Raw genomic sequence first — 26,398 nt, 5'->3', positions numbered from 1 at the left:
GCTCACACGAAGAGACACAATTCACAGCAGTTGGCAAGGAAGCGGATTCGAAAATGAGAACCTGCAGCAAGGACCAAGCGGATAGGTGATAAACAAGAATTAGGGAGGCTGTGTAAGAGGACTGTTGCAAGAACCCATGAGGAAAAACCTCCACAACAGCTATTAACAGGGAAAGATGGGCAGCGATGGAGTGCAGGTAGGAACGTGTGGAGCGAGACAAAAACTGTGTCTTGAGGATACTGGATGCTGCAATGCGGACTAAGACTCTGTAAAAACAAAGGGTATACACAAGTATGCACAAACTCTGTGGGGAGGAAGCAACCGTCACAATTACATAGCGTGTGAAACTGAGGTGAAGCAATCACAAGCTAAAAGAATAGGAGTAGTGAAAACACGAGTAAGCTGTGAATCTAATGCCCAACTAATTGTTGCGTGGTAACAGCAGTCTTAACAGTAAGACTTAAGGAAAACTAGGGTGGCTGAGTGAATAGTAAATATACTATGAGAGGCAGGATAAGGAGAAAATATACCATGGGTGAAATAAAGGAAGCGGTAATCTCCGTTTTAATGTTCGAAGAACATGGTAGCCCATCTAAGGCAGGAATTCCTCTTCAATGGTCACCATTGTAAAGATGACCGCAAATAACAAGTAAATCCTGAAATAAATAAAATAAGCAACTACACTTTCATTTTTTAATAACTTTTATTTAGCTAGCTCATAAATAATACATCCAAATAAAGAGGACTCTCTGGGTGTCTGATCTCATACCCTGGGCTTGCAAAAGGAAATGATCAGTCTATAGCAGGTTAGGCACTTTGAAGTAGTACTTCCGCTAACCACTGGACTTGTACACTTCACTCAGAAAAGTATTCAAAGCAAAATTATTTGTAAATCACAATTACATAAAGACGTCAACCGAACTGTCTTCAAACTCTTAAAAATTTGCTGTCAAATAACGACTATGAACCACAGAGCTCACAGTTATTAAGAGCTTAAAGACCCACGGTTTACTGAGGATTCAAATTTTGGCATATAGTTTTCTTTTTGTACTCCTTCCATTAAGGTTTTTTCTATTTGGCTTTTATCTTTGCTCCCTTTATGAAACAAGCGACTGTAACGTGGCATGTGAATCAATAGGTAAAATATCAGAAGATGTGACAAGTTTGTGTTCTAATCACAAGGCCGTACTGAGACATTTTGCAACATTAAAGCCATGGGCGTGATCTGCACACAGGAAAAGGTCATAATAAAATTAACAGATATTTATACTATATATTTAAAAAAAAATGTTTACAATATCTCCTAGCAGATCACGAATTTCAGAACGGAGTACATATACCGTCTATTTTACCAATCCATACTTTCTCCCTTACTTCATCTATTGCAAAGCTGCGAAATAAATACAAGAGTCTATCGCTAGAGGAGGGTTTAATTAATTCTGTTTGTAAAATGAATAATAAATCAAGCGATTTAAGTTACAAGAAATAAAAAAGAGTAACAGTTTGGTTACCAAAAGATGAATTAAGCACACTTTGTTGCTGCTGGAACCACAGCTGAATGCTTTGTGGGCCCCCCTTTAATTTATTTAAAGGAAAATACAACCATTTTAGGAATAAGACTGAAATCTCATTGGCAATTCCCATACTCTCAAACGCCGCTGACATTAAATTGAATATGTTTGCTTTGGTTGGTTAATAACTTAAGATGGCATTTCAGGTTAGCGTTTCAAAACCATTATTACAAGTCACACCCAGGTTCCATTGAAGTTGTTTAAAATGCAAAGTATAGAACATATAGAAATTAAATGTTCTTTCAGTCGTTCCATTGGTCTTCAAAGGCAACGCTTGATTAAAAAAAATAAACAGAAACCAGGAGAAAAATTCTCTTATGCTGTTGAAGGATCCTCTCAGAAAAAAAACACACTGCTGACAGAAAGCAGAGCGTCCACTTCACTGATGCAGTGGCCATTCATTGGTGAACACATGGCCTTCTAAAGAATCCTGCTCGAAGAAATTGAGACAGAAAATATCCAGTTCGCTCATTTGCCTATCCTCTGGACTACCCAGTCCTGCTGACATAGAGGGCAACGATTGTTCTGTTTCACCCAAAGGGACATGCAGCAGTTGTGGAACGAATGATTACATTCTCCCCAGACCACTAGAGGAGAAAAGAAAAACTCGTTACGAACACTGCATCGCAAAACATTAGCTACAAAATGCATCACTGAGTACTCTAGACAATGCAATAATACTGGCTTTTTTCCACAACTGTTACTATGCATTTTGCACTTCCGTTCCCCTTCCCCCAAAACGTTCTGCAATCAAATTAGAATGAGAGTACAAGCAAAATGTCAAACACTGCACCATTTACTTGCTTCCTGTTCCATGAGAAAGTCTAACCAGTGTACCTTTCCATCAATACCTTGGCCCCCGGCCACTGAAATGTGGCCACAGCATACATTCCTTTAGTTCTGCTGATTACTAACAACTGTAAGTAATGTGATACCCAAAGGTTTATCTCCAAGATAAAACCCTAAAGACCAGACAATGGGTGTAGATTTAAAATGAAGAAAGCCCTAAAACGTTCACGCCACCACACTGTATGACAAGGCTAACTTTACAGCTTAGCAACAATCATTTATCCCAAGATACAGTGTCACTTCAAGAAACAGTAAATATGTTACTTATCTGTAAAAATGTTTTTTTATGTAGGCATCTGTTATAGATTCAGTGCAACTAGAGGTTGAGCTCTATATATTTTTTCTTTTTGGAAATAAAATAGTTGGTGCCATTTCAGACATGTCAGTAGCCACACTCTACAAACACAAGGAGATGATGGAGGGAGCGCTGAAACTTTTCAAACACTCACCCCTAGTCACAGATTTGGGTTGAATCCATCATCGTTCTTTAGCTCACTTTGCAACCCCAGTTCAGACACAGCTATATGCAAATCAGTCTTGACCCTGTGCCTCATGAGAACAGTCAAGCCCGAACTGCCAAGCCAGGTCTTCCCGGGACTGGAAACAAGCATCCTGGGGCCGGTTTAGGGCTAACAGCCCTCATCAGCCAGGCTAGCTTGAATCCAGTGGCAAAGTGAGCAAGGGACCCATGTCTGGGCATACAGTGTCGGGTTTGGATGTTTGCAAGATGCAAATCGGTATCAAAAAGAAGAATCAACTGCAATGGATCGCACACCGCTAGCCCCTCCTCCGGATCGCCCCTAAGGATTCTGGTACGTATAGTTCATAAGTGGTTCACCTCAGTAGGTGCAAGTAAGTACTTGTTGTGAAGATATCTAGACCCGAGACATGGCCCGGGTTTCGGGATATCTTCCCTCATCAGTAGAGAACGTAGTTTGGGTGGAAAAGAAGGCCGCCAAGCAATCGTCACAGGCCTTGTTTGGCAGCCTCTTAGCCACCCCAGATTGATCTCTACTTATGAAGGATACTATCCTGAAACACGAGCTATGTCTCGTGTCTAGGGATACCTGGTACCAAGCACCTGATTGCACCAACCTTGGTGTAATACTTACGAACTTTGTCCTGAATCGTGTGAACTGCATGTACCAGAATGCGAAGGGGCGACCCGGCTGAGAGGTCAGGAGTGTGCTCCCTCCCTGTTTCCTTTTTTTGGGGCTCCCGTGAGCCTCCGTAGCTGACGAGCTATAGGCGAAGCACCTCCGCGCCCGAGAGGCAACGAAGCCTGGATTGTTTGGCAGCCTCTTAGCCACCCCAGATTGATCTCTACTGATGCAGGATACTATCCAGAAACACAAGCCATATCTTGTGTATAGAGATACCTAGTGCCAAGCACCTGCTTGCACCAACCTTTGTGTAATACTTACGTACTTTGTCCTGAATCGTGTGAACTGCATGTACCAGAATGCAAAGGGGCGACCCGGCTGAGAGGTCAGGAGTGTGCTCCCTCCCGGTTTCCTGTTTTTGGGGCTCCGGTGAGCCTCCGTAGCTGACGAGCTATAGGCGAAGCACCTCCGCGCCCGAGAGGCAGCGAAGCCTGGATTGTTTGGCAGCCTCTTAGCGACCCCAGATTGATCTCTACTGATGAAGGATACTATCCTGAAACACAAGCCATGTCTGGTACCAAGCACCTGCTTGCACCAACCTTGGTGTAATACTCACGAACTTTGTCCTGAATCGTGTGAACTGCATGTACCAGAATGCGAGGGGGCGACCCGGCTGAGAGGTCAGGAGTGTGCTCCCTCCCTGTTTCCTGGTATCGAAAAGAAGCCCAGGAAGAGAAGAAAGCATCAAAAGGTGCTTCACACCTTAAGCTCCAGTCATGCACGCCCCATCGGGACGGTGAAAAAAAAAACCAACAATCTAATATGGTATCTGTGCCTGTGTGTAACGCCAACCTAAGGAGGAGTCAGTGTATACCTTGTGACTCAAAAGACTTCTTCAAACAAAAACAACTTGCAACTGTCGTAGCCAAACCCTAAATAAAAGGGTTACGCAGAGCATATGTATCTAGAGCAACACAAGCTACAAACTTTTCTTTATTCATTTTTTATTAACGGGAGAAAGCTGGCCTTAATCTTAACCAGAGATTCAGTGACCCTCTCCATGCTGAACTATAAATGACATTTGGCTCAGGATATGGCCTAAAACTTCGGAGATGGTGGTGGAGGACAATAGTTCATTTTAATGCTACTCACCTGAGAGTAGATCGGTTTAATATGTGGTTAACAGCTGATAGAAAATCTGGCTTTATTGGTAACAATGTGATAGGAGCCTTGCTTGCTTCAAGAATTTCCACCAGAAAGATTGAATCAGCTGGGATTTCTTAACAAGAAAATGAGGGCAGATGGCTCATCACTAGACACGAACATGGGGACAGTGAACTTATACGATAAATATATATGCACCTAATGGAGACTATCCACAATTCTGACAATCACAAAAAAAATGATTGCTCCTATCACCAAAGAAATGTATCCTCTTTGAGGCAACTTCAATTAACCCATGGAAACAATCTCAAACAGGCAGTCCACATCCAAATTTAGACCCTACTCCCAAGCAGATAAATCTATGTGTAATCTATGTACTGCCCATGGTCTTAATGACAAATGGCATTTCCACAAATATACAGGCAATTATTTCACATTCTTTCTATCCATTCATCAGAGCTATTCACGCACAATTACCTACTCATTGAGGTCACCTACCCACCTACAATATACAGTTTTCTATTTACCCACCATCCAACAAGTAGTGATTTTGGATCATGCCGTCACCCACACTTTCCACACAAAAACGACCCCCTCAGCCCAAACAGAGCTCCTGGTGTATGAACACCAAAATCCTTGAAAGGGACTCCGACATTTAGCTTTAGATAAACTGATAAGGCTTTTTATCTTCTACTTGTGTGTGCAGCAGCAATCAATAGGAGTTTTATGGGGGAAATGTTGAAGGGGTGGAGCTGCTGTACATAAGATTAGTAAATTCATGTTCTGTAGTGATCAATAAATTACAACAAAATACTTACTTGTGTCCGATACGATATCACCTATAAATATTTAAGTATTACAATTTGGCAGCAAATGTCCATCAGTGTTGTAACGGGCCTACATATCTTTTTCACTATAGACCAGTGCCTTTTAACCTGTATTTCAAGGAGCCCTGGGGGTCTGTGAACCCTACCAAAGACTCTTTTACAAAATTAATAAAAGTATGTACAAATAAAGAAGCAACATTTAAAATGTGAAATTTTTCTATCTTTGATTGTGAACTAAACAAAATACTTCACTATTTGCGTTTTTGTTTGTCGTATATTTGTTTTTGTATTTTTGTGTATTGTTTTGAGATTCAAATCATAGAAATTGCTTAGGCTGGGGGGTCCCTGGAGTCTGATGAGGACTTAGTAGTGGTCCCAAGATAAAAGTTAGCATTCAGCGGGTGTCCACTGCTGTCAAAAGGTTAAGAAGCGCTGCTATAGACCGATACAGTCGACAAAAAAGTTCTCTAGATAGGAAACGAAAAAAGTGTACATACCAACACAATCTTCTTGTTTATTTTCTGCCTGGCATCGAAGACATGCATCTGAAAGAAAAACAGCACAAATAAATCAACAATTGTTACCTTGGAGTGTGTTCAATTAGTGTAATCGAGACTAGGCTCATCAACTGCAGTGATCAAAACGCCCAATCAACACAGAATAATAATGACTATTGATGCACCAAACAACATTAATCATATTGTGGGACAAATGACAAAATATACTAGTATCCAAATGAATACTGATAAGGTAGGAAGATAAGTGGATGAATCAAACTACCAGAAAAGTGAAGTTAATGCTGCCAAACAAATCACTACTACATCGTGGATTATCCCAATGAGCTAAATTAGCCCTATGTGAAACATCAGAAAAACAGATTCTAACATAAAACAGAAGTTACAACACTTGATAAGCTGCATCCAGACCGCCCTTGACAATGTGACCTTCTAGGAAGGCAGACAGGTAGTTAGAGTTAATATATGTTCATGGGACCCTACGGATGTTTTATTTCACTAAGCAAAGCCAGAGTGCCGCGCGTACAGGACAACTACAAGTGTGCTGTCAACAGGTGGCATTTGAAACGGGGCTGAAGCTACTGTGAAAATGCGCAAAAACTTGTTCTTGAACACTGATCTGCACGTTCAGATAAATCGGGAGTCCCTAGCCAAAGTTAACAAAAAGTTGTGAAAACTATTAGGAATAGATTGAAGGGAGAAACATGAATGGCTGAGTGCGTATTTTCAAGATAAGGGCAACTAGGAAAGTATGTTCCCAGCATAGCTGAGATCCCTGTAACAAAGGTTTAGGCCAGAAGTCTTCTCCCCACGCCACTTATCCAAAAGATGACTGAAAGATCACTGAAGTGTGTCTGATGTCAGAATCAGGTTTCGGTGTTGAAAATGTTAATTTGTCCTACTGGGTTATTGAAGAAACGTACCTTTTCAAATAATGCATAGTTAGATTAATAATCGCAGCAGCACGATTGTGAAAAGTCACTAAACAATTCGGCTTCTCAGCATGCAGGGGCCATATTCATAGATGTAGCAAAAACATGGCAAGCAGGCTGAGCTTTTTAAATTCTGCGCTATACTGCAGGCACAAATGATCAGAAAGTAATCCATATAGCTAACAGAGGTATCATTTGAGCGCGTGAATAACAAACAAGTCAAAACTATTTTATCGATATAATCATGTTAGAAACATTGTACAACACAGTTTCTGCCACTAGGACGGCCTCATAACAATAGTGGCCTTTGGGTCATTGTCCACGGGGTTCTACATGTTATGAAGATCTTCCTTGTTAGGTTCTGTCACTATGGGTAGATTTGAAGTAACAGAATGTCGACTTTGTACATTTGTGCAATTGTGCCTTTTCCCTTTTGGTAAATCTTTTTCCAAGCTAACCGGAGTCCAGAGACAAGATTTGATTTCACTAGCAGTCACTTAATTGGACTCATAGATCACTAGAATTTGATTTATAGAACCTTCTTTCAATACGTCAGAAAAGATTTACTTTTTGTGAGGGTACTAGTGATAATGTTACTACTTTTGATCGTACATACTTTGCTTATTTTTTTATTACAAGATTTACAAAGACTTTTACATGCGCTTCAGATAACGTTATATACAGTCATTTTAGCATCAAGTTTGTGAAAATGTTGTATCTATGTGTATCTGGCAATGACACACTGAGGAAAGGAATTTGTATTTAATTCACAAGAATCGCTTTCAAGACCTTGATCAAAAAGATGATTCCACAGCACAGTCTTGATGGGACATGCTACTCTTATTGTTAAGCTTTATTTTATTTTCTATGTAAAATAGTTGTTTGGATTAGACTTGCTGTGTGATGTTTGATGAACTTGTATTAGCTGAATAAACACAGAAATGAGAATGGCTGATGCTATTTCATCATACAAGGTATAGGCTCAGAATTAATTGGCAGATTCGAAACATTCTGTAAAAGTGCACCCAACACATTTATATGGAATGAGGATTCTTAGCCTCAGTGGCTAAGGCGAACGGATGTAAACCAGCCAATCTATGTCTTCTACATTAAAGGAGAGCCTTTTATGTTCACATTGGCTAGCTATACAAGTTAGGTGGCTAACACACAAAATATTTTTTGCAGCGATCTCCGATCAGAAATCTTTACATGTTCATGATAACCCAACAGAGACAACTATCCATGGCTGTACTAGTGCTATTTCTCAATGCGGTCATTGGAACTGATCAAGATATAGAGGCCCACATCACCCAGAAAGGCCCATAGCCTCTTAGTCATCCAGCTTAGGTTAAGCTTTACAATTAAAGCTCCTGAGGAACAAGATCTGGTAATGGGCATTCCCCTGTTGGAGACAGCTGAGATGATGAGACCTTCTGTTTCTGCCTTACAGTTGTTTAATGTTACCATTGAGAAGGGATTGAGATCGTGCGATGGCAGAAGCCAGTTAGACACTAAATGCTCACATACTTTTTCGAGGGGGATATCTTCCTCTCAAATGGACTATATTATGATAGGCATTGGCCACTGGGATCTCATTGAGGGATTTAGTGTAGATAGCGCCAGGAAAGATAGTGATCACTTTTCTTTGTGCCTGGATCTTTCAGGGAGTCTCTTTATGTATTACTTTTCATCTAGTTCTGTTAGGGTTCCAGATGTAATCCAACCACCACTTTCTAATAATGGGAGGGCTTTGAAGTGGCCGGCTATCTTGGGCAATGTTGATCTTTCAACATTTGTCTATAATACCTTTGCTGACTATTTATCACATTATCTAGCAGGGTCTCCGAATGGTCAGACGATAACTCAAACCCATCAGATGTTAATGGAAACTACCAAACCCCATTTAACTAAACTAGCTTCTGGAAGCAATAAATCAAAAACCAAGGATGGTTACTCTAATCTTTGGTTTGACTCAGATTGTTCCCTTGTTAAGAGAAACCTATGTAAGGCCCTCGACACTAAAAATACATTTATGATCAGGGAAGCAAGGGTTGCTTATAATAATGTCCAGAAAGCTGCATGCAGGAAGTGGGAAGATGATAGCTGGGATGAACTCCTATTAGCCTCTAAAAGAAATGATCAATTCCTGTTCTGGAAAATTATAGCAAACAGCTCGAAGGTAGAAATCCCGGCCCAAGACTATAATATGGACCCTAAGACCTGGTACAATCATTTTTGCTCATCTTTATGCTCCACCGGCTATGGTTAATGAAGAATCTCTAACTACGGTTACTACATTTACCTCATCGAGCCAAGCACCTATCCTCCAGTTTACCATGGCAGAAACAACAAGGGAAATTGCTGCTATAAAATCGTCTAAAGCACCAGGCCTTGATAAGATCCCTGGGGACTTATTTAAATATGAGCCAGATGTATGGGCCCCTTATATAAATCTTCTTTGCAATGGTATTGCTAATGGCCAGCCTGTCCCTGCTTCATGGAAAGGGTCGGAGATAGTTCCAATCTATAAGAAAGGTTCCAGGAAGGAACCTGCAAATTACAGACCCATCAGTCTTCTAGATATTTTACAAAAAGTTTATGCTAAACATATTCTAGATAGGTTGAATGATTGGATTGTGGACAATAATGTCCTCTCCTCTTGCCAAGCTGGTTTCAGGAAGAAAACAAGTACGATAGACCAGTTCCTGAGACTAATAATTATTGCGTGGAAGTATACAAGTTTGCGCCGTGGGAATTTGTATGTGGCCTTCATTGATTTGAAGGCTTTTGATTCAATTCCCAGGGATTGTCTTTGGTCTAATCTTTTGCAGCAAGGGGTCCCTAGTAATATCGTACTACAGCTTATTAGGTTACATGAGAATACATACGCAAAAGTGCGTTGGGAGAAAGCGGGTGAATTGACAGAGGAGATACCTGTAAAAAGGGGTGTGTGCCAGGGCTATGTCCTGGCACCAACCCTGTTTCTCCTGTATGTCAATGACATGATTACAGCACTTAAAAAAGCTAACCACGATTCCCCGAAATTGGAAGGTGAACACATTTGTGCTTTAACTTTTGCCGACGATACCATCCTATTATCTCAAACCCCTAGGGGTCCTTCAAAATCTTTTAAATGCACTGGATGGATATTGTAGACAAAAGGGTCTTGAAATTAACCCATCAAAAACCAAATATATGACTATCAGACCGCACAAATGCTTCAAAAACAAAATGCAGTCAAGTGGAGTTAGCCTGGAGCGTGTGACAAATTTCATTTATCTGGGGGGGACCATAAATTCTAATCTTTCTTGGAACCCCCAGATTGTGAAATCCAAAACTATTCTCAACCAAAATGCTGGCCCAATTGCAAAAAAATTCTTTTCAACATCGTCAAACGCAATCGCCCCCGCTTTATTAGTTTAGAAAGCTAGAGCTCAATCAGCTGCCTTATTGGGCTCAGGGGAGGTGGGGCTCTCTCTCCGTTAACCTTAGCAGAGAATAAAATCCTGAGGAGATTCACTGCCCTGCCACAAAATACCCCAGTGAGACCTCTCCTGATGGACCTAGGTCTTAAGCGGATCGATGCATAGGGACATATAGATGTCTTTTTCCTATTTGATTAGAGTATGGACAGTGGAAGAATTGCAGACATATAGACAGGCAATAAGTGAATTAATTACTCTTGATATCTTTGTTACATTCCCGTGGCTGATCCACATCCGTACGTGGTTTTTGCGCCTGGGTCTGAGCAGATATTGGGAGCACCCGGAACAGCTCACCCCTGACTCAAAAATGGAGTGTAAAACCATTTTTTTGAACTACATTGATCAAAGTACTGCAGTATGCCCTGGCTATAGTTCACTCACTAATCGGTTTTTAAGTTTTAAAATAAGTCCCTTCTTCGAGCCCTTTATGGATGATATTGAGCGTCTTCTAGCTAAAGTACTTTATCTAAAATTTAGACACGGTACATTGCAAATTAAGAAATTTACGTCTAGGTGGGGGAAAAGGGCTGATGGGGGCAATGATTCTATTTGTGCTGAGTGTGCTTTGGGTAGACAAGAAGACCTAGCTCATGTTCTATTTTTCTGTACTTGTTATGAAACCTCAAGGAAAAAATGGATTCGCCCATTGGGCAGGAATTTTGGCATTAGACAGTACACCGAAATGTTACGCATTCTCAAAACAGATACCTCTAGGTTGGTTGTTTTCGGATTGAGCAGATTCCTACTATCGGCCAATTTTATTAGATCAAAACGAGGTTTAAAATTCTGACATGCAAGGGAATATGCCAATGTAGGATGCTAGGTCTTGCCCAGGAGTTGTCTTTTACTTTTTTATGTCTGCACACTTTTGGGATAAATACTATATAGCTGAATCATGTAGATGCTCTACTGTTTATAATGTATAATGTCCATAATTAATACCGTAGCTAGGAATTATGAATTTATAGTGTTACTACTGTTTGATTGTAGATCCAAACAAATATCTCTTATATGCTGTTAAAATTTAAAACTAATTGAAAAAGCACTTTATGTCGAGAACTTCAGAAAATTGCACTTTATGAATCAGCAAATTTATTATTAACACTGTATTTAATATAGATTGTTTTTATCTTATTTATATATACATTTTAATTTAATTGATGAGTTTGTATTGCTTTGATGATTCTGTGAATCGAATAAAGATGTTTACAGTAAAAAACTAAAGCTCCCACAGCCATTACACCGAGAGGCTACAATAGCACTGCTTGAACACGGCCTCAGACAAGCCAGACACCAGTTACTTCACCTGGGCGGGTTTGAATGTAGTGGCAATATTAGAAATGGAGATAAAACACTTTCAATTCAGATAACACACTTTCAATCTGTAACCTCTGAAACAAGCATTTGCAATGCAATAGGTCTCGCATTAGGAAAGTTTGAGCTATTGGTATTGTAAATGGCAAAGTTTTTATTTATGTTTTTTTTTTTTAAATAGCTAAATTAATAGCTTCGTCATTTACAATGCCAATAGTTATAACTTTCGCAAATGTGATACCTATAGCATTTGTAATGCAATATGTTTTGTATTTACAAACCGCGAGAGGACAAAAAAAAGCTCCGGACCACCGCCTCCTCCCAGGCCTTCAAAAGGGACCTCAAAGTTCTCCTCCTTCAGAGACACCTCCAAAAGTAATTCACGTCCTCTTGCTATTTGTGAGGAAGACTTCCCACTACTGATAATTTCTACTTTCCATGACCATGGAAGTGCCTTCCCAGTGTATGCCTGTGATTGGAGGGTCTGCCTTTTTGCAGTATTTTCCATGTACTGGTGTTCGGTGCCCTTTTGTAACATGCACACACCACTCTGCCCTTGCAACACACGGCTGCTACCTCTCACATGTCTTTGCCTTTGATACTTGCACAAGTGCCACCTTGCCCATGTAACGCTTGTTCCTGAGCCTGAGTGTCTAGCACTTATTGCAGGACTATACCTCTAATTATACTCTGTTTTCTCTTATAACTGCACACTTGTCACTTTCATTTCCTCTTGTGCACTTTTGACTACCTCATGTATTTTGGTTGCTCACAATTTTTACTCAAGTATTTTGTTTGCTCACGATTGTCACTATTACCTTTACTACCCATGTATTCTGGTTGCTCACAATTTTTACTCAAGTATTTTGTTTTCTCACGATTGTCACTATTACCTTTACTACCTCATGTATTTTTGGTTGCTCATAGTTTTTACTACCTCATGTATTTTGTTTGCTCATAATTGTCACTATTACCTTATGTAAGTAACGTATGTTTTTGCAACCTGTTTTTTTGTAATGTTCTCATTATGTTTCATTTCTGTTCCTAATGTGAAGCGCTCTGATGCCTTCGGGTAAAGTCCGCGCTATATAAAAATGCATAAATACATAAATAAATAAATACCGTCTTCGGGTAAAGTCTGCGCTATATAAAAATGCATAAATAAATAAATTCCGCCTTCGGGTAAAGTCCACGCTATATAAAAATGCATAAATAAATAAATAAATACCGCAAATCAAACATCCTCGTCACTCTGCCGGCCTGCGACCAGGAAGTCAGGCAGGCCGGCGCGACAACCGGAAACAGGAAGTAGGAGGGCGGGAGCCTACCCCGCCTCCCACGGAAGAGCCGCGATTGTTTTTGGAGCACCGGAGCAGGCAGGAGCCTACCCTGCGCCCCGGTGCCGAAGGAGGGACGAAGAGTCCTGCTGCCGGGCCCTGCAGCTGAGGAGAGCCGCCGCACGAAGGAAGCCGGTGAGTGGGTTGCTGGGGGGGGGGGAGCATGTGTGTGCGCGCGTGCGGGCGGGCTGTGTATGTGTGTGTGTGTGTGTGTGTGTGTGTGTGTGTGTATATGTGTCTTGGAGTGCGTGTGTGTGACTGTGGGGGAGGGGGTGTGTGTGTGAGCGAGTGTCTGTCTGCGCGCGCATGTGTACGGCGCGGGACGCGACGTGCGCGTTCGCGCACACGAATCCAGCAAAGAAAACTCGTACACCCTCTTGTCCTCCTTCCCCCCAGACTGATCGCTATACGTCTCCAGCTGGACACATGCATCCGCTTGCGGATGCATTGCCAGCGAGACCCAAAAACGATCCAGTATACATGGCTAGAGAACACTATTTAAGATAAAATGTGTTGTTATTCACGGACCTAAAAAATAGCCTTTTGGTAGTTTAGATGTTCACTCGACAACCATTAGACCAGAACTGGTCCAAATTAATTATTTTACAGTTAAGGAAAACTCCAGTAATCTGACATGGCAGGTGTCGCTATCTGTTTCTCTTTAGTTCCCAGGTGTAGCCATGCCATGCTTCCATAGGTTTGTAATGGTTTCCTGTAAACACTTTATTGATGTATGATGAAAGAGTCGACTTTCAATAAGCAAGCTAAGTCAGGCACCATCAGTTTTGAATCGCCTATGCTTGCCACGCCCTAATGTTTAAGAGATTTAATTGATGGTAAGGAACACCTGAAGAATCCAAGGAAAGACTTCAAGTAGCAATAATACATGACGCACAGACGTAATTACCTACACTCCTGATAATATGGAAACACAACGAGTGCCCATTTAGTGTCTTGAATCTAGGTCATTACTTCGCTTTGCATCAAGAGTCATTACATCGTGGTAAGTACATTGGGAGAAACTCTCCACCGGGAGTGTTTGCATGGATAGTGCCTTTACATCATTACTTTATTTAAATGTAGATACACCTATATGTGCATTTGTAGATACACATTTTTCAATAGTTGGGTAGATACATGTGCTTATGTATAAGCACACGTTTATGCACCTTTATGTTTTACCAAGTCTCTCATAAAACATACTTTAGGAAGTTGACAAATATTTGCAAACTTTATTTTGGGAAACAGGACCAGACAGTCTAGCAGGGGCTACTGTCGAAAAAAAAAATGTTACTGATTAACTCAGCACTGACCAACAAGCAAACAGACTGTCTAAACATATGTAGTATCTGTTTTTAAACATATGTAGTAACTGTTTTTATTCTTGCAATATTTGTTTGCAAGGTAACAGTGTGTCCATGTAAGAAACACTATCTGACGCAAACAGCAGACTTGCAAAAGCTTGTCAGAGATCTAGCAGGTAACCAGTGGTTTGATGATAAAGGACTTATTTTGGTAAATTATATTTTATATGGAAATAAACCAAAAAGATGTAAGAAAAAAATTAAAGAGAACCAGGACATTTGAGTGGCCAATTTTGCTAAGAGACGCAACGTTGGCACAACATCCTGTAATTTTGGAGTTTCAGTCATGCTGAACTGCAGATGTGCTGCTAGACAACATGGCGAAAAGACATCCAAATTGACAAGGACAATCGCTTGGGGATTGCCGCGATCTATTGGCTTTGCCAGTGCTTTTTCAGTGTTAGAGTCTTGCTGAACAAATGTGGAAGTGATAGTAAGAAACAGTTGAGGAGTTTTTTGAAGTGAAGTGAGAATGTGTCGGAACGGCCAGAGCTGCCAACAGGGCAACTGGGAAATCAGATTTGTATCACGGGGTCAGCTGAACAGTTTGAGATTCTGGGCAAATCACTAACGTTTCCCCTTGCCTACGACAATGAATGTGTCATCGTGTAATGTAGCTGGTTAGCACAGAACATGTGCTCTAATACCATTGGATCGTGCAAAATGAACAAACAAGCAGCAACGAGGGAGGTATTGGGGGGGGGACGAGGGAAGCAGGAGGGGAGATGGGCAAGCAACAATGGGGAAAAAACCTCAATTAAAGCAGGATCAGCGACAAAAATTAATGTGTCATTGTGTAATGTAACTGGTGAGCACTTAAGGCGCTCCAATACTATTGGCTTGTGTTTGCGCAATGGCAAGACAGCCTTTGGAGCGAGCGCTTGAATACTGTCTGATAGTGCAAAAAAATAAACAAGTGCTCTTCGTGCTTTAACAACTTGTTACGGACTGCATTTGTTTATGTACACGCAAATGTATTTTAGTTGTATGTGTGGATGTATTGTGTGCATGTGTACAAGGGAGACGGCCTGAAACAATGAGTACTCCTATGGAGTGCTTGAAAACAATAATAGCTCCACAAACAGGGAGCAGTGTAAGGACACATGTACTTGGACCATGCGCCATGGGAGGGCCAAACAAAAGAAGAGGGCATGATGCCTGCATGCCATAATGAATGGCATCAAAGAAAATGAGAGATGCTGAAGTTTACCAATGGTAGGAGATGGGCAGCCTTTAAGCTCACAGACAGAACACAACAGATCTCTCCAAGACAGCACAGGCACGGTCTAGCAAGACCTAAAAATAAAAGCTCCTATTAGACAAAAAAGCATTTTGCTCCTGTGGCCCATTTAGAGACTAAAAACAAGGTTCACTAATAAAATATCCGGCCACACCCTACAGTCAACCGGTGCTACGCATTTATGAAGTCAGGACCAAAGGGGGTGACAGTCTGTAACAAGTAAGCACACGAAACCGTATTTGTCCGTCCCCTTAGAACTCTGTCCCTTGTTGATGGATATGCATAAAAACACCATACACTAAAGATCATAAAAAATCCATATACTAAAAGGTAAGCTAAACATGAGCAGGTTCTGCCAAATGTCATACTGGTCCATGATACCATTCAAAAGATTAGCACATAAAAGACGTTTTGACACCGCTTTATCTTTGCCACCCTTGTTGGATCTTCTGACATTTGAGATTCCTGTACTTAGCTGAATTTGATAACAGCCTACAAATATCAAGCCGATCCATTTACCAGTGCAAACTAACACTTTTTTAACCCCCTGTTTAACACAACCCTCCTTGATGAGTTTACATGAAACTCCATATATCAAGAAGAAGGTCAACATAATGGCTTGCCAAATTTCATGTAAATCTGCCATACAACCTCCAAGATATTAACATATGAAAGATTGTTAATACCTTTTAAACTTGCTCCCATTAGATTGATCTGCATAAAACTTGACAAGCCAAGTATAAAATGGGGTAATGACTCAGTCCACTTTTGTCACTGGTTCTCTACACTGTGAGTGTTGGCATTTTGCTTGTGCGCATTTGTCTAAAGATTAGTCTACTTCAATGCCAGAACTGGTGGATTAATCTCTGCTTTTATATCGTCTTTTTCTTTTGTGATGGGACCTTTTTTAATGCATTTCTTTTTGGCAAAGATAGACAATGGCATTTGTACTTTTTTTTATTGCTTCTACACTTCTAATGGTTGCAAAAAATAAACTAATAGGAATGTTAGAAAATATTGCTGGCTTACTATAGCCATTCTAATTTGCTTTTCCAATGCTTGTTAAAATGTGGTTTCTATAAACCTCAAGCACTGAAAAGTAATTTATTTTCTGATACTGGGTAATGAAGAGGGCCATATGCTGAAGCCACAGTCATCGTTACAAGACTGTACTGGTTTACAGATAAATAAGATCACCCGTCAAATGGAGTACTCTGAAGCAATGGAAACTATATATGCTACTTCACATGGGAATTCCACCGTTTTATTTCCCCTAATACAAAGATTTGGTCCAGAAAGGGGCGAATCTGTTCACCAGTGGAACACAGAAGTTTAGGGGTGGCAATGGTATAATACTGGAAATTGAGGCCGGCTGCACTAGGTGTAGATAGTAATTCATTTCTGGTCATGGGCTGGTCACATATAGGAGAGCATCTTCTGTTGCAAAACACTGAGGGCCAGATTTAGAAAGATTTCGGATTGGGTTTGCAATATTTTTTTATATCACAAACCCGATGCACAATCCGTTTCAGGATTTACAAACCAATGAAATTGGTATTTGCACTAGTTTGTAAGAAAAAGTATGGAAAACCAGCGTGAAGCCCTGCTTTACGTTCCTCTGCATCAAAAGGGGCATTTCATGGGTGGTACATGGACGTTCCCATGCAACCACCCTGGGTTTTTTATGCAAAATCTCATCAACTAACAATAGCAGGCAAGACACGAGTTTTGCACCAAAAATTACCACCACTTGAAAGCAAGTGTTAAAAAGAAAAAAAAATGTCATTTCTCCTAACTTTTCCCTCTTTGCATGTGTGCTGCACTGTACTGTACACATCCAAAGTAGAAAAAGATTTAAATCAAGTCTAAGGATAGGATTTTGTACTAAAAGGTCACCCTTCCAGTACAAAACCTATGTTAGACTTACACAGACGCTTTTGCACTAAGGTGCAAAGGAATGTGCTTGGTGCTCAGCTGCCCGATTGTGCACCGGTGCTAGGAAGCGGGGAGGAGAGTGCCATTTCTCTGTAGATAAGGCACTTTCCTTCTCTCTCCCTCTCATGCAACTCAGTGCAGCAACTTTGGGTGCTGAGTTGCATTCCGTGACAGTTTAGTAAATCTATGCCTGAGTGTTTTATTGGCTTCATGTCCTTGCTGTCATACGGCTGTAAGGATGTCACAAGCAGTAGTGTCAAGAGATTTGTAAATTGCAAAAATAAAGTACTAGCACTTTGCCACATCTTCACTTGTAAATTATTCATTAAGTATTAGCAACCTGAGGGATTAGATGGATCCAAATTGGATACATGGCACATTCTTCTTTCAAACCCTTGTCTCATGCAGGCTTCACTGATCTCTTCAACGCCCTCAAAGATACTTACTAATTTGAAGATGTTTCACTCTCGTCTACCATCAAACACCTCTCCACAGAAGATTTCTCTGCCCCTACTTGCGATCATCAATGCATCTTCCCAAAAGCTTTCAAGACAGGCCAGATCCACTGTTTACTGACTAAACCCACAACAGACACAAAGGACTTTGTCAACTACAGGACCATTCATCTACCATTCATCTGCAAACAAATCAGTGAACGTCAACTCTATAACCACATTAACACCAACCATGTTCTACATGACTACCAATCAGGCTTTGGATCATGCAGCAGCATGGAGACAGCTACATTACAAATCATATTATGCCCTCTGAGTACAGATGAAGGTGCACCCTTGCCTCTTGAACTGGACCTACCAGCTGCCTTCAACACCATCAATCATACCATCCTCATCTACACCATGACACACAAATGAGACGCACTTGCAATGTAATTTACTGGACTCCTCCTACCTATCCAACCAACACCAGTTGGTTAACATGGGCACTACTTGTCCCAGAAGATCCCGCTCTCCTGCGGGTTCTCCCATACTTCCATGTTGACTCTTGAAATCTTCAACCTCTACATGAATCCCCTTGGACTCTATTCACAGATAGCATCAAAATTCAATAATCCATGCCTCAAATACTGCCTGCACCTCATCCAGACCTGTTAGTTCAGCACTTACCTAAAGCTCAAACCAAAAAAACAGTACTCCAATGTTGGCTAACAACAACAAGCAACAACTAGTGCAAACCTGGCTCAGCAACTTGACCTTGGACAGATTCAAACCCCAACTTTCATCCAATGCCAAGTTACTCATATACACCCTGGACTCAAACTAAATTGCAAGGATCACATTGCAAAGAAAACCTAGGCCACCTGGTACAACTTAGCTAAACTAAAGAAATTATCCCTCCAAGAAAGCAACTTCCAAACTGCCATTCAGGCGTTTATACTCTTGCATCTACATGGTAGCTATGCCCTGCTCCGCAGCTTCCCCGACTACACAATGGCAACCCCCTCCTTAGGGCATGCTGCATGCATGACACAGCACACCTCATCACTGGTCTGAAGACATATGGCCATATCACCCCCATACTGAGGGAATTCCACCAACTCCCCTTGCCAGCCCGCACAATCTTCAAAACCAACTGCATCATCCACAAAGCCATTATAACTGCACCCTCGCCTATCTAGCAGACAAGAAGGCCTTCTCCACTTATTCACTCCATAGTTGGAATAACTCACTACAGCTATCAAGACTGCCAAAACTCTACTTCAATTCACGAAAGAGCTGAAATCGCTCGTCTTTAAAGAACACTACATCACAACGAAGTAACCTTCCACCTCCACTCTCAGAGCCCAGCTTCCGCTCCAATCATTTATTGACTCCATCTTTGGATCTGACCAGGTACAAGGGTGGGCTGCCTTTAGGCAAAGGTGCGCACTTCACAAATACCACATACATAAGGTTGAAAAGGCTATTGTCCTCCTCGTTTGTTCATACTACACATGCCTGAGTTGCAACTAAAATTAACGTTTGAAGGATTAATCGGAAATCTGTGGAAAAAATTAGCAGATCATATAAGCCCAGTCCCAGTGGAAACTGAACAATCCATCACAGTTCACTCACATTGCTATCAAAAAGGGGAAGCCTGAACTTTGGAGGACTTCAGCATCTTCTATGTGTTCCATAAGGATTAATTTCTAATGCATTAGATAGCCATAAACTGACTGTGCAGAAAACATATTCAAAATAGAATCGAACAGTATTATAAGAATACCACTGGGGAACAGCCTAGCTGATTTTACGTTCTCTGAAACCGAGAATGATTTGCCATATTTATGATTAAGAAAGATCATAGATGTGACACAAAAAAATTGGGGAGGTAGAGGTAAAGGCTATGTTTATCCTCCTTATAGGTACAATTAACACATAAAAATGTAAAGGTTCAAAGAAAACCTGCCCTGGGAGTTGGTGTATTGAATACAGCGAGAGTCCACTGTAATCGCTCAATAACAAAACAGCAAAACAACTTTCTTCCTAGAGACCCCACACCCACCAGGGTTGCCCCTTGGTGGCATGCTTCATCTTTGGGGTTCATTTCAATCATCTACGGATTGAGGTGTGCTACGACTTTGCGTTAAAGCGGGAACACTTATTTGTGTAATAAATGATAAAGGTAGTGAATTGGGAGGGAGTGGAAAACAAAGTTAAAATGACCTGACTAATAGGACAATTGTTTTATTCCCGCCCCTAGTCGGTAAGGTTAAAATCAGGGGTTATGACTGAAGTCTAGGACTTTAATGAGTCTGTGTGCTTCAGAAATACGCAGTCAACATGTTTCGAGGCCCTTCCCCTAATGGCTCTTCATCAGGACTTATCGGGAACCCAGTCCCAATAGTACCACTCCACTAAATCCTATAATAGGGATTCACTGGGTTGCATGCCATGCGCATGCACCTAATATACATACGTTTACTAATGAATCGACCTGTATCTGTAATGACAAGAAAGAGAACATTTAAAAAGCACTGGCTCATCAGCCGAGCTGACAAACCCAAAACTGTCTAAAGCTTTAAATATGCAATACCCTAATTGTATGGGTGCTCTGTAAATTAAAACATGTGATCAAAAGATGAAGCATGCCACCAAGGGGCAACCCTGGTGGGTGAGGGGTCTCTAGGAAAAAAAGTTTTTTTCCTATTGAGTGATTATAGTGGACTCTCGCCGTATTCAATACACCAACTCCCTGGGCAGGTTTTCTTCAAACCTTCCGATTTTTTGTGCTAATCATCATAGATGTGAGACAAGTACTGAAAAGGTCTGGATGCTTGTCTGGTTCTTCACAAAGATGTACTGTGCATTGTTTCAAGAAGGTATATAAGTAAACATTCAACAACGGGTTTGTGACAGAGAAATGGTAAGCTGGTGCATGACAGCCAGGTAGCATGACACAGACTATGCTTTGGTAACATTGTTAACATATATTTAGAGAGTTTTTATTCCATTTATTTATAATACAGTGGCAGTTGAGGCAAGGTGTGAGGCATGGCTAAGGAATAGCTGGTCCTTAGCGTGGGGTTTCAAGTGTGTATAGTGAGTTTTGTGAGCTTATTATCCAGATTAAAGGAGATGCCTCAATGGTGATGTGGTAAGACGATTGGAGCTGCTCAGAGGATCTGAAACTTCTGTGGGCACACTGGGGTCTGGGTATGGTTAGAAGGTGAAACATGTCTGCGAGCCGGAAGTGGGTGTGGTGTCCGCGCAAGAGAGACCACTGAAGATATATTGTAGTAAAAAGCTTATATTTAGCTCTGTGTTTAGTAAATATCCATCCTGCAGGATGTTTCTAAACTGAAGTGGACGATTGCATTTTCCATAAATACACAGTGCTATTCAGGCTTGACCACCAGTGTTAAAACTGGCACAAGTGGGGTTTGCGTCCATGAAAGTATTTTCGTACTTAGCTAAAGGCAAATCGTGCTTCCTCTTATTTTGCATTCACCATTACCAACAACCTTCAGATGGCTGTAACTGAGAACACAACCCTATGAAAAATGGGTAAGAAAGTACCCAAGTAAGAACAAATCATTTGCATACTTTACTCCCCATGTTAACACACCAAGTGTAAACTGCGTGCAAAAATGAACTCTGGGCCCAGCACGAACGTTATTTGCACTGGGGAGGTTGTATACATGTTTTTTACGCCAATGTGTAAATTGTCCTAGAAGTGTTTGTGTGGTAAAGGTTAAGTGCATCTGCTCTTTTTAGCACTAGCAAGAACGATTTTTTATTACTTTTGATTTATTTACCGTTCTTAACAGCCAAAACGATGAAGAACGGGAAGAATACAATGCAACAGCGGGTAAGAATGGTTTCCGGTTCCTCTATGCCGGCGGTACTCATAGTACGGCCCGCGGGCCATTTGCGGCCCGCCAGACCTTCCCTTGCGGCCCCCATGGAAAACAACAGCAGTCAGGGACTCGGCACCATTACTGCTGTTGTGATTTCGGGGGCCGCATTTGCTGAGAAGAGGTCAAAGGGGCATGCGCAGACAAGTAGTATCTCCCATGCTCATCTGCGGCCCCCGCCCTCATCTGACCCTGTGAGGTCATAGGCTTGGTTCACTACAGGTCGGGATTTTCAAAGAAGGCACGCAAATTCCTGCCTTTCTTTATCTGCCCTTATTTATTGCGAGTGGTTTTGCAGATTAATTTACGTGAATGCGACAGTAGATGGCGCTGTTGTGACCAATTGTGAGTTAATTATTAGCTAAATTTACTTTTTATGCAAGTGTGTTCTCAAGGAGTTAACTGGCGGGGCTTTTGGTGTGCCAGGTGCTTTAAAGCAGATGCTTAGACGGTCGGGGGCTCCATTTTTGACTTCAGGGTGGAAAAATATATATATATTAACTCGGTAGCAGTGCTGCTCAGAAAGCTTTTGTCAGTTCAAATCGACAAGTTTTCATTCTTTCAGTCTCGTAATTTCAGACCTGAAGCATTTTCTATTCTGTATACCCAAAGCCATAGTTTTATTTATCTTATGCAACAGGAAGATAAGAATGTGTGGTTATGCAGCCTATATTCCTCACCCTGAGCTCCCCTGAATGGTAAAGATCAGCCATGTCACTATATTCCAGGCTGCTAGCATTGGTCGTTTTTGAATCGAAACACTCAGTGATAAAATCTTCATTGGGGAGATTTTCATCACTGTGCCTGTCCTGCCTGGTTGTTTGTCCAAAAACCCTGCAGGAGTAGTCTTCGCTAAGCCATACACACTGTAAGACCGAATAATCCAGGGTCCTTGTACCAACATGAAACATTAGTAGCACCAACACACTTTGCCACACAAAATATTCTTCGAGGAGAGAACTATTAACTGAAAATAAATTTCCTAATTTGCAGTTCACTGATATTACTTCCGGATGGACTGAGTGAACTCGAGTGATGAAGTAGAGATAGGCGAGCCTCAAATTAACAGGGAGAGGGAGATAAGAGTGGGCTCTCTGGCTTTAAGAGCCCATGCAAGGAGTCTTGAAAATATATGGCTTGCAAATAATGCAACAAGCATCAAGTTAGACTATTATAAGGTGTCTTCAAAATTAAAAAATGGTGCTGTTGTGACCATTTTTGCCTTCAGGGTGGAAAAAAAATATATATACATTAACGCGGTAGCAGCACTACTGCTGAGAAAGCCTTTGTCAGTTCAAATCGACATGTTTTCATTCTTTCAGTCTCATCATTTCAGACCTGAAGCATTTACAATATTATATACAACAAAGCCATAGTTTAATTTACCTTATGCAACTAACAACCACTTGGGTCTCCATTTTCGCCCTTAGATAAATCTCAACTCAACAGCAGCTCAAAGCCTTTGATGTAATTCCAAATAGGCTCGTTTAAGTTCTTTCACAGTTTCATTATTTCAGAACTGAAGGATTTTCAATGTTATATATTATATACAACAAAGCCGTAGTTGTTGCTTATTTATCTTATGCAACTAACTATTGGGGTCTCCATTTTCGCCCTCTGGGTGAAGAAAAAAAATCTCATCTCAGTAGCTACATCATTGCACAAAGATTTTGATGTCATTTCAAATAGACTGGTTTTACTTCTTTCACAGTCTCATCTTTTCAGAACTGACACATTTTCAATCTTCTAATTTATATACAACAAAGCCATAGTTGTTACTTATTTATCTCATGCAACTAACAACTATTAGCAAAGCCAATAGTCCTGACTTGTTGCAGGTATAATGTTACTGGTTATATCTGATTATCTGGATCCAATGACAAACAGCAACATACCAGTAGGGTGGCACACTATGCTAAACAAAGATTTTTGTTTTTAAGCCAACCCCTTAATTTTATCGGTCATGGCCCTTTGAGAGAACCCTCAGGTTTTTTATCCCACTAAAAGCCCTGTAACCAGGCAATCCATGTCAGTTATGTGTTAATATCGCCGTAGTTAGATCTAAAAATCTATTTTTAGGTTCTGCTGCATGTCTGTTAATAGTAGAGAAATGCTATGTAAAGAGAGAGAGAGACTGACTGGCTATGAGAGAGACTGACTGAGAGAGAGTCTGACTGAGAGGGAGAGACCGAGAGAGAGAGACTGGCTCAGGGAGAGAGACTGACTGACTGACTCAGGGAGAGAGACTGACTGACTGACAGAGAGAGAGGCTGACAGAGAGAGTGACTGATTGACAGAGGAAGAGACTGACAGAGAAAGCGACTGATTGAGCGACTTACTAAGAGAGAGAGAGAGAGAGACTGACTGAGAGAGACTGACTGAGAGACTGACTGACGGAGAGACTTACTGGTTGAGCGAGAGAGACTGACTGATGGAGAGACTTACTGGCTGAGAGAGAGAGACACTGAGAGAGAGAGAGACTGATGGAATTGGGGTCAACGTGTGTATGGAGCTATGCAATGCCTCTTAAGATGTGCTCTTTGTAGTTACATCTGCTTTTGAAATATAGCATTCTCACATTGTCTAATGTTTTGAAACAGGTTTGATTTTTTTTACTCTAGCCCCGCCCCCACTGACCCCGCCCCTACTGGTGCGGCCCTCAGCCACAACCCACACTGTAATTTTGGCCCCCCGGCAGAAAGTTTGTGAGTACCCATGCTCTATGCACTCAATTCAGTTAATATCCCAAGATCTAAATTCACACAAAAGAACAAGCGCCTAGACACTGCTCGACTTGTAGTGTGACCTTAAAAAATAAAATCACTCCACAGCGGTTACCAAGATTGGAGAAGAAAAGCGGAGCAGGTACTGCAGTTAAAAGCTATGCTGTTCTTTCTTTCTCGATATTTTTATTAGTAGGTCTGATTGTATAGTAATAAAGAGATCTCAACAATAGTTTATTCCTTAACGTGCTCGAGTCAACCCCAAATGCAAAGTAAGAAGGTTATCAAGGATATCACCACATATGAAGAAAAAAAACATTCCTCCAATTAGTGCACAATGTGTGCAAGAGACGCTGTGGAGTAAATAAATGTAGTACTGCGGACTATACAATACATTCAGCATGCATGAAACGCGACTACTGAATTAATCGGCATGCATGGGTTAACTTATAAGGCTGATAAATAATTACGACTTACTACGAGAACAATAATAAATTGCAATATTTTTTGTCTCACTGAAAGCTTATTGAGCACATAAAAAAAATCAGTGACATGGTTAGGCTAGAGATTGTGCACGATTATATATGAATTGCGAGTTAGAATAAAACAAAGTGCGGCTCTAGCAATACTACTCGCACCCATAATGGTTAATTGCTGTAAAGTACATTTTACAGGTAGTCAAAAATAACACAAAGATGGCGGTACACGCTCAAGTCCCTTATATAGAAAGGTCTCATAATTATTTCATTGTAAGCGCAGACCGCATCTAAATCGTCAGTATTATCACAACAATAAGCTATGTGCACCCATGCCATGTTACAAAATCCCGGGTAAACATACTGCAGGATAATTTGCTTCCGTAGAGCGCACATTCGACTACCAGTCGGCCTCGATAATACATCAGGTATCAGAAAAAACATATATTCCACGTGCCCTTACAGTGGTTTATATTTCTATGGAAGCGCTTCTCTAAGATTATTAAGGTATCGGAGTCAGACACATCATAGTGTCCATTTTACGCAAGCCCATCAACCCCTGGTTGATGTGGTACAGAGTCTGAAATCTAAAAAAATCAGCAGTGACTGGATTGCGTGTTATATAAAGGGGGGGTGCTGGTCCAACTGAACGAGGGGGGCGGATTATCAGCATCCCTGTAACTTCTCCATGTATGTGGTCTGTGTTGAGGAGGGACAAACGACGCGACCCGCCCCACCCCTGTTACCATTCGGGGGGAGGGACTTTACGGGAACTATCCGACTCTCTCTTCCAACTACTCCCTTGGATGTGTACAGTTTCTCACAAAACAACCAGCCGTACTCCATCTCACACGAGAGAAGATCGGTGGTAGTGTCGTAAAAAAACATTCGATTTCTCAAGCCAGCAGGCCTCGACGAAGCACCGGTCTCGCGTAGCGCTCTTACCCATGACCTGCACCCGGCAGATGGCGCAGGTGTCGCACTCCACGTCCCAGCTCCACATAGCCACCGCGTTCCATTTCTTCAGCGAGAACATCTTGTCTGTGGTGCCGGCTCTGGAGCTGAAGGACGCGGCGTGGGAGGGAGGAGGGCCCGGCTCGTCTCCGTCATCCATGTCTGCCATGGCGTCGGGAGGGAAGCGGAGGGGGAGGGCCTTAGGGTGGAAGGCCGCACCTGCTGGCGGCTGCCGCCAGTCGGCGCTGCGGCTCA

At 41.5% G+C, this 26,398-nt stretch overlaps 1 protein-coding gene across 1 annotated transcript; it reads right to left on the bottom strand.

The window, feature by feature from the left end:
• Positions 1-684: 684 nt before the first annotated feature.
• Positions 685-26,398, bottom strand: RNF7 (ring finger protein 7). Its single transcript, XM_078666399.1, has 3 exons — positions 26,135-26,398; positions 6,012-6,059; positions 685-2,158 (listed from the first exon to the last, which is right to left on the bottom strand). Exons 1-3 carry the CDS (start codon positions 26,310-26,312, stop codon positions 2,040-2,042), a joined length of 345 nt encoding a protein of 114 aa, XP_078522525.1. The 5' UTR covers positions 26,313-26,398; the 3' UTR covers positions 685-2,039.

The sequence above is a fragment of the Lissotriton helveticus genome, chromosome 11 (assembly GCF_964261635.1).
Source record: "Lissotriton helveticus chromosome 11, aLisHel1.1, whole genome shotgun sequence".
In the NCBI taxonomy this organism is placed as follows: Eukaryota; Metazoa; Chordata; class Amphibia; order Caudata; family Salamandridae; genus Lissotriton; species Lissotriton helveticus.
The sequence above is the reverse complement of the archived record's forward strand: the minus strand, read 5'-3'. Positions and strand labels throughout refer to the sequence as shown.

Coding starts and splice junctions, on each gene's coding strand:
- RNF7 (XM_078666399.1), bottom strand. CDS start 26,312: ATGGCAGACATGGATGACGGAGACGAGCCGGGCCCTCCTCCCTCCCAC. Junction 6,060..26,134: donor CTGCCGGGTGCAGGTCATGG/GTAAGAGCGCTA, acceptor TTTTTCTTTCAG/ATGCATGTCTTCGATGCCAG. Junction 2,159..6,011: donor TAAACAAGAAGATTGTGTTG/GTATGTACACTT, acceptor TTTCTCCTCTAG/TGGTCTGGGGAGAATGTAAT.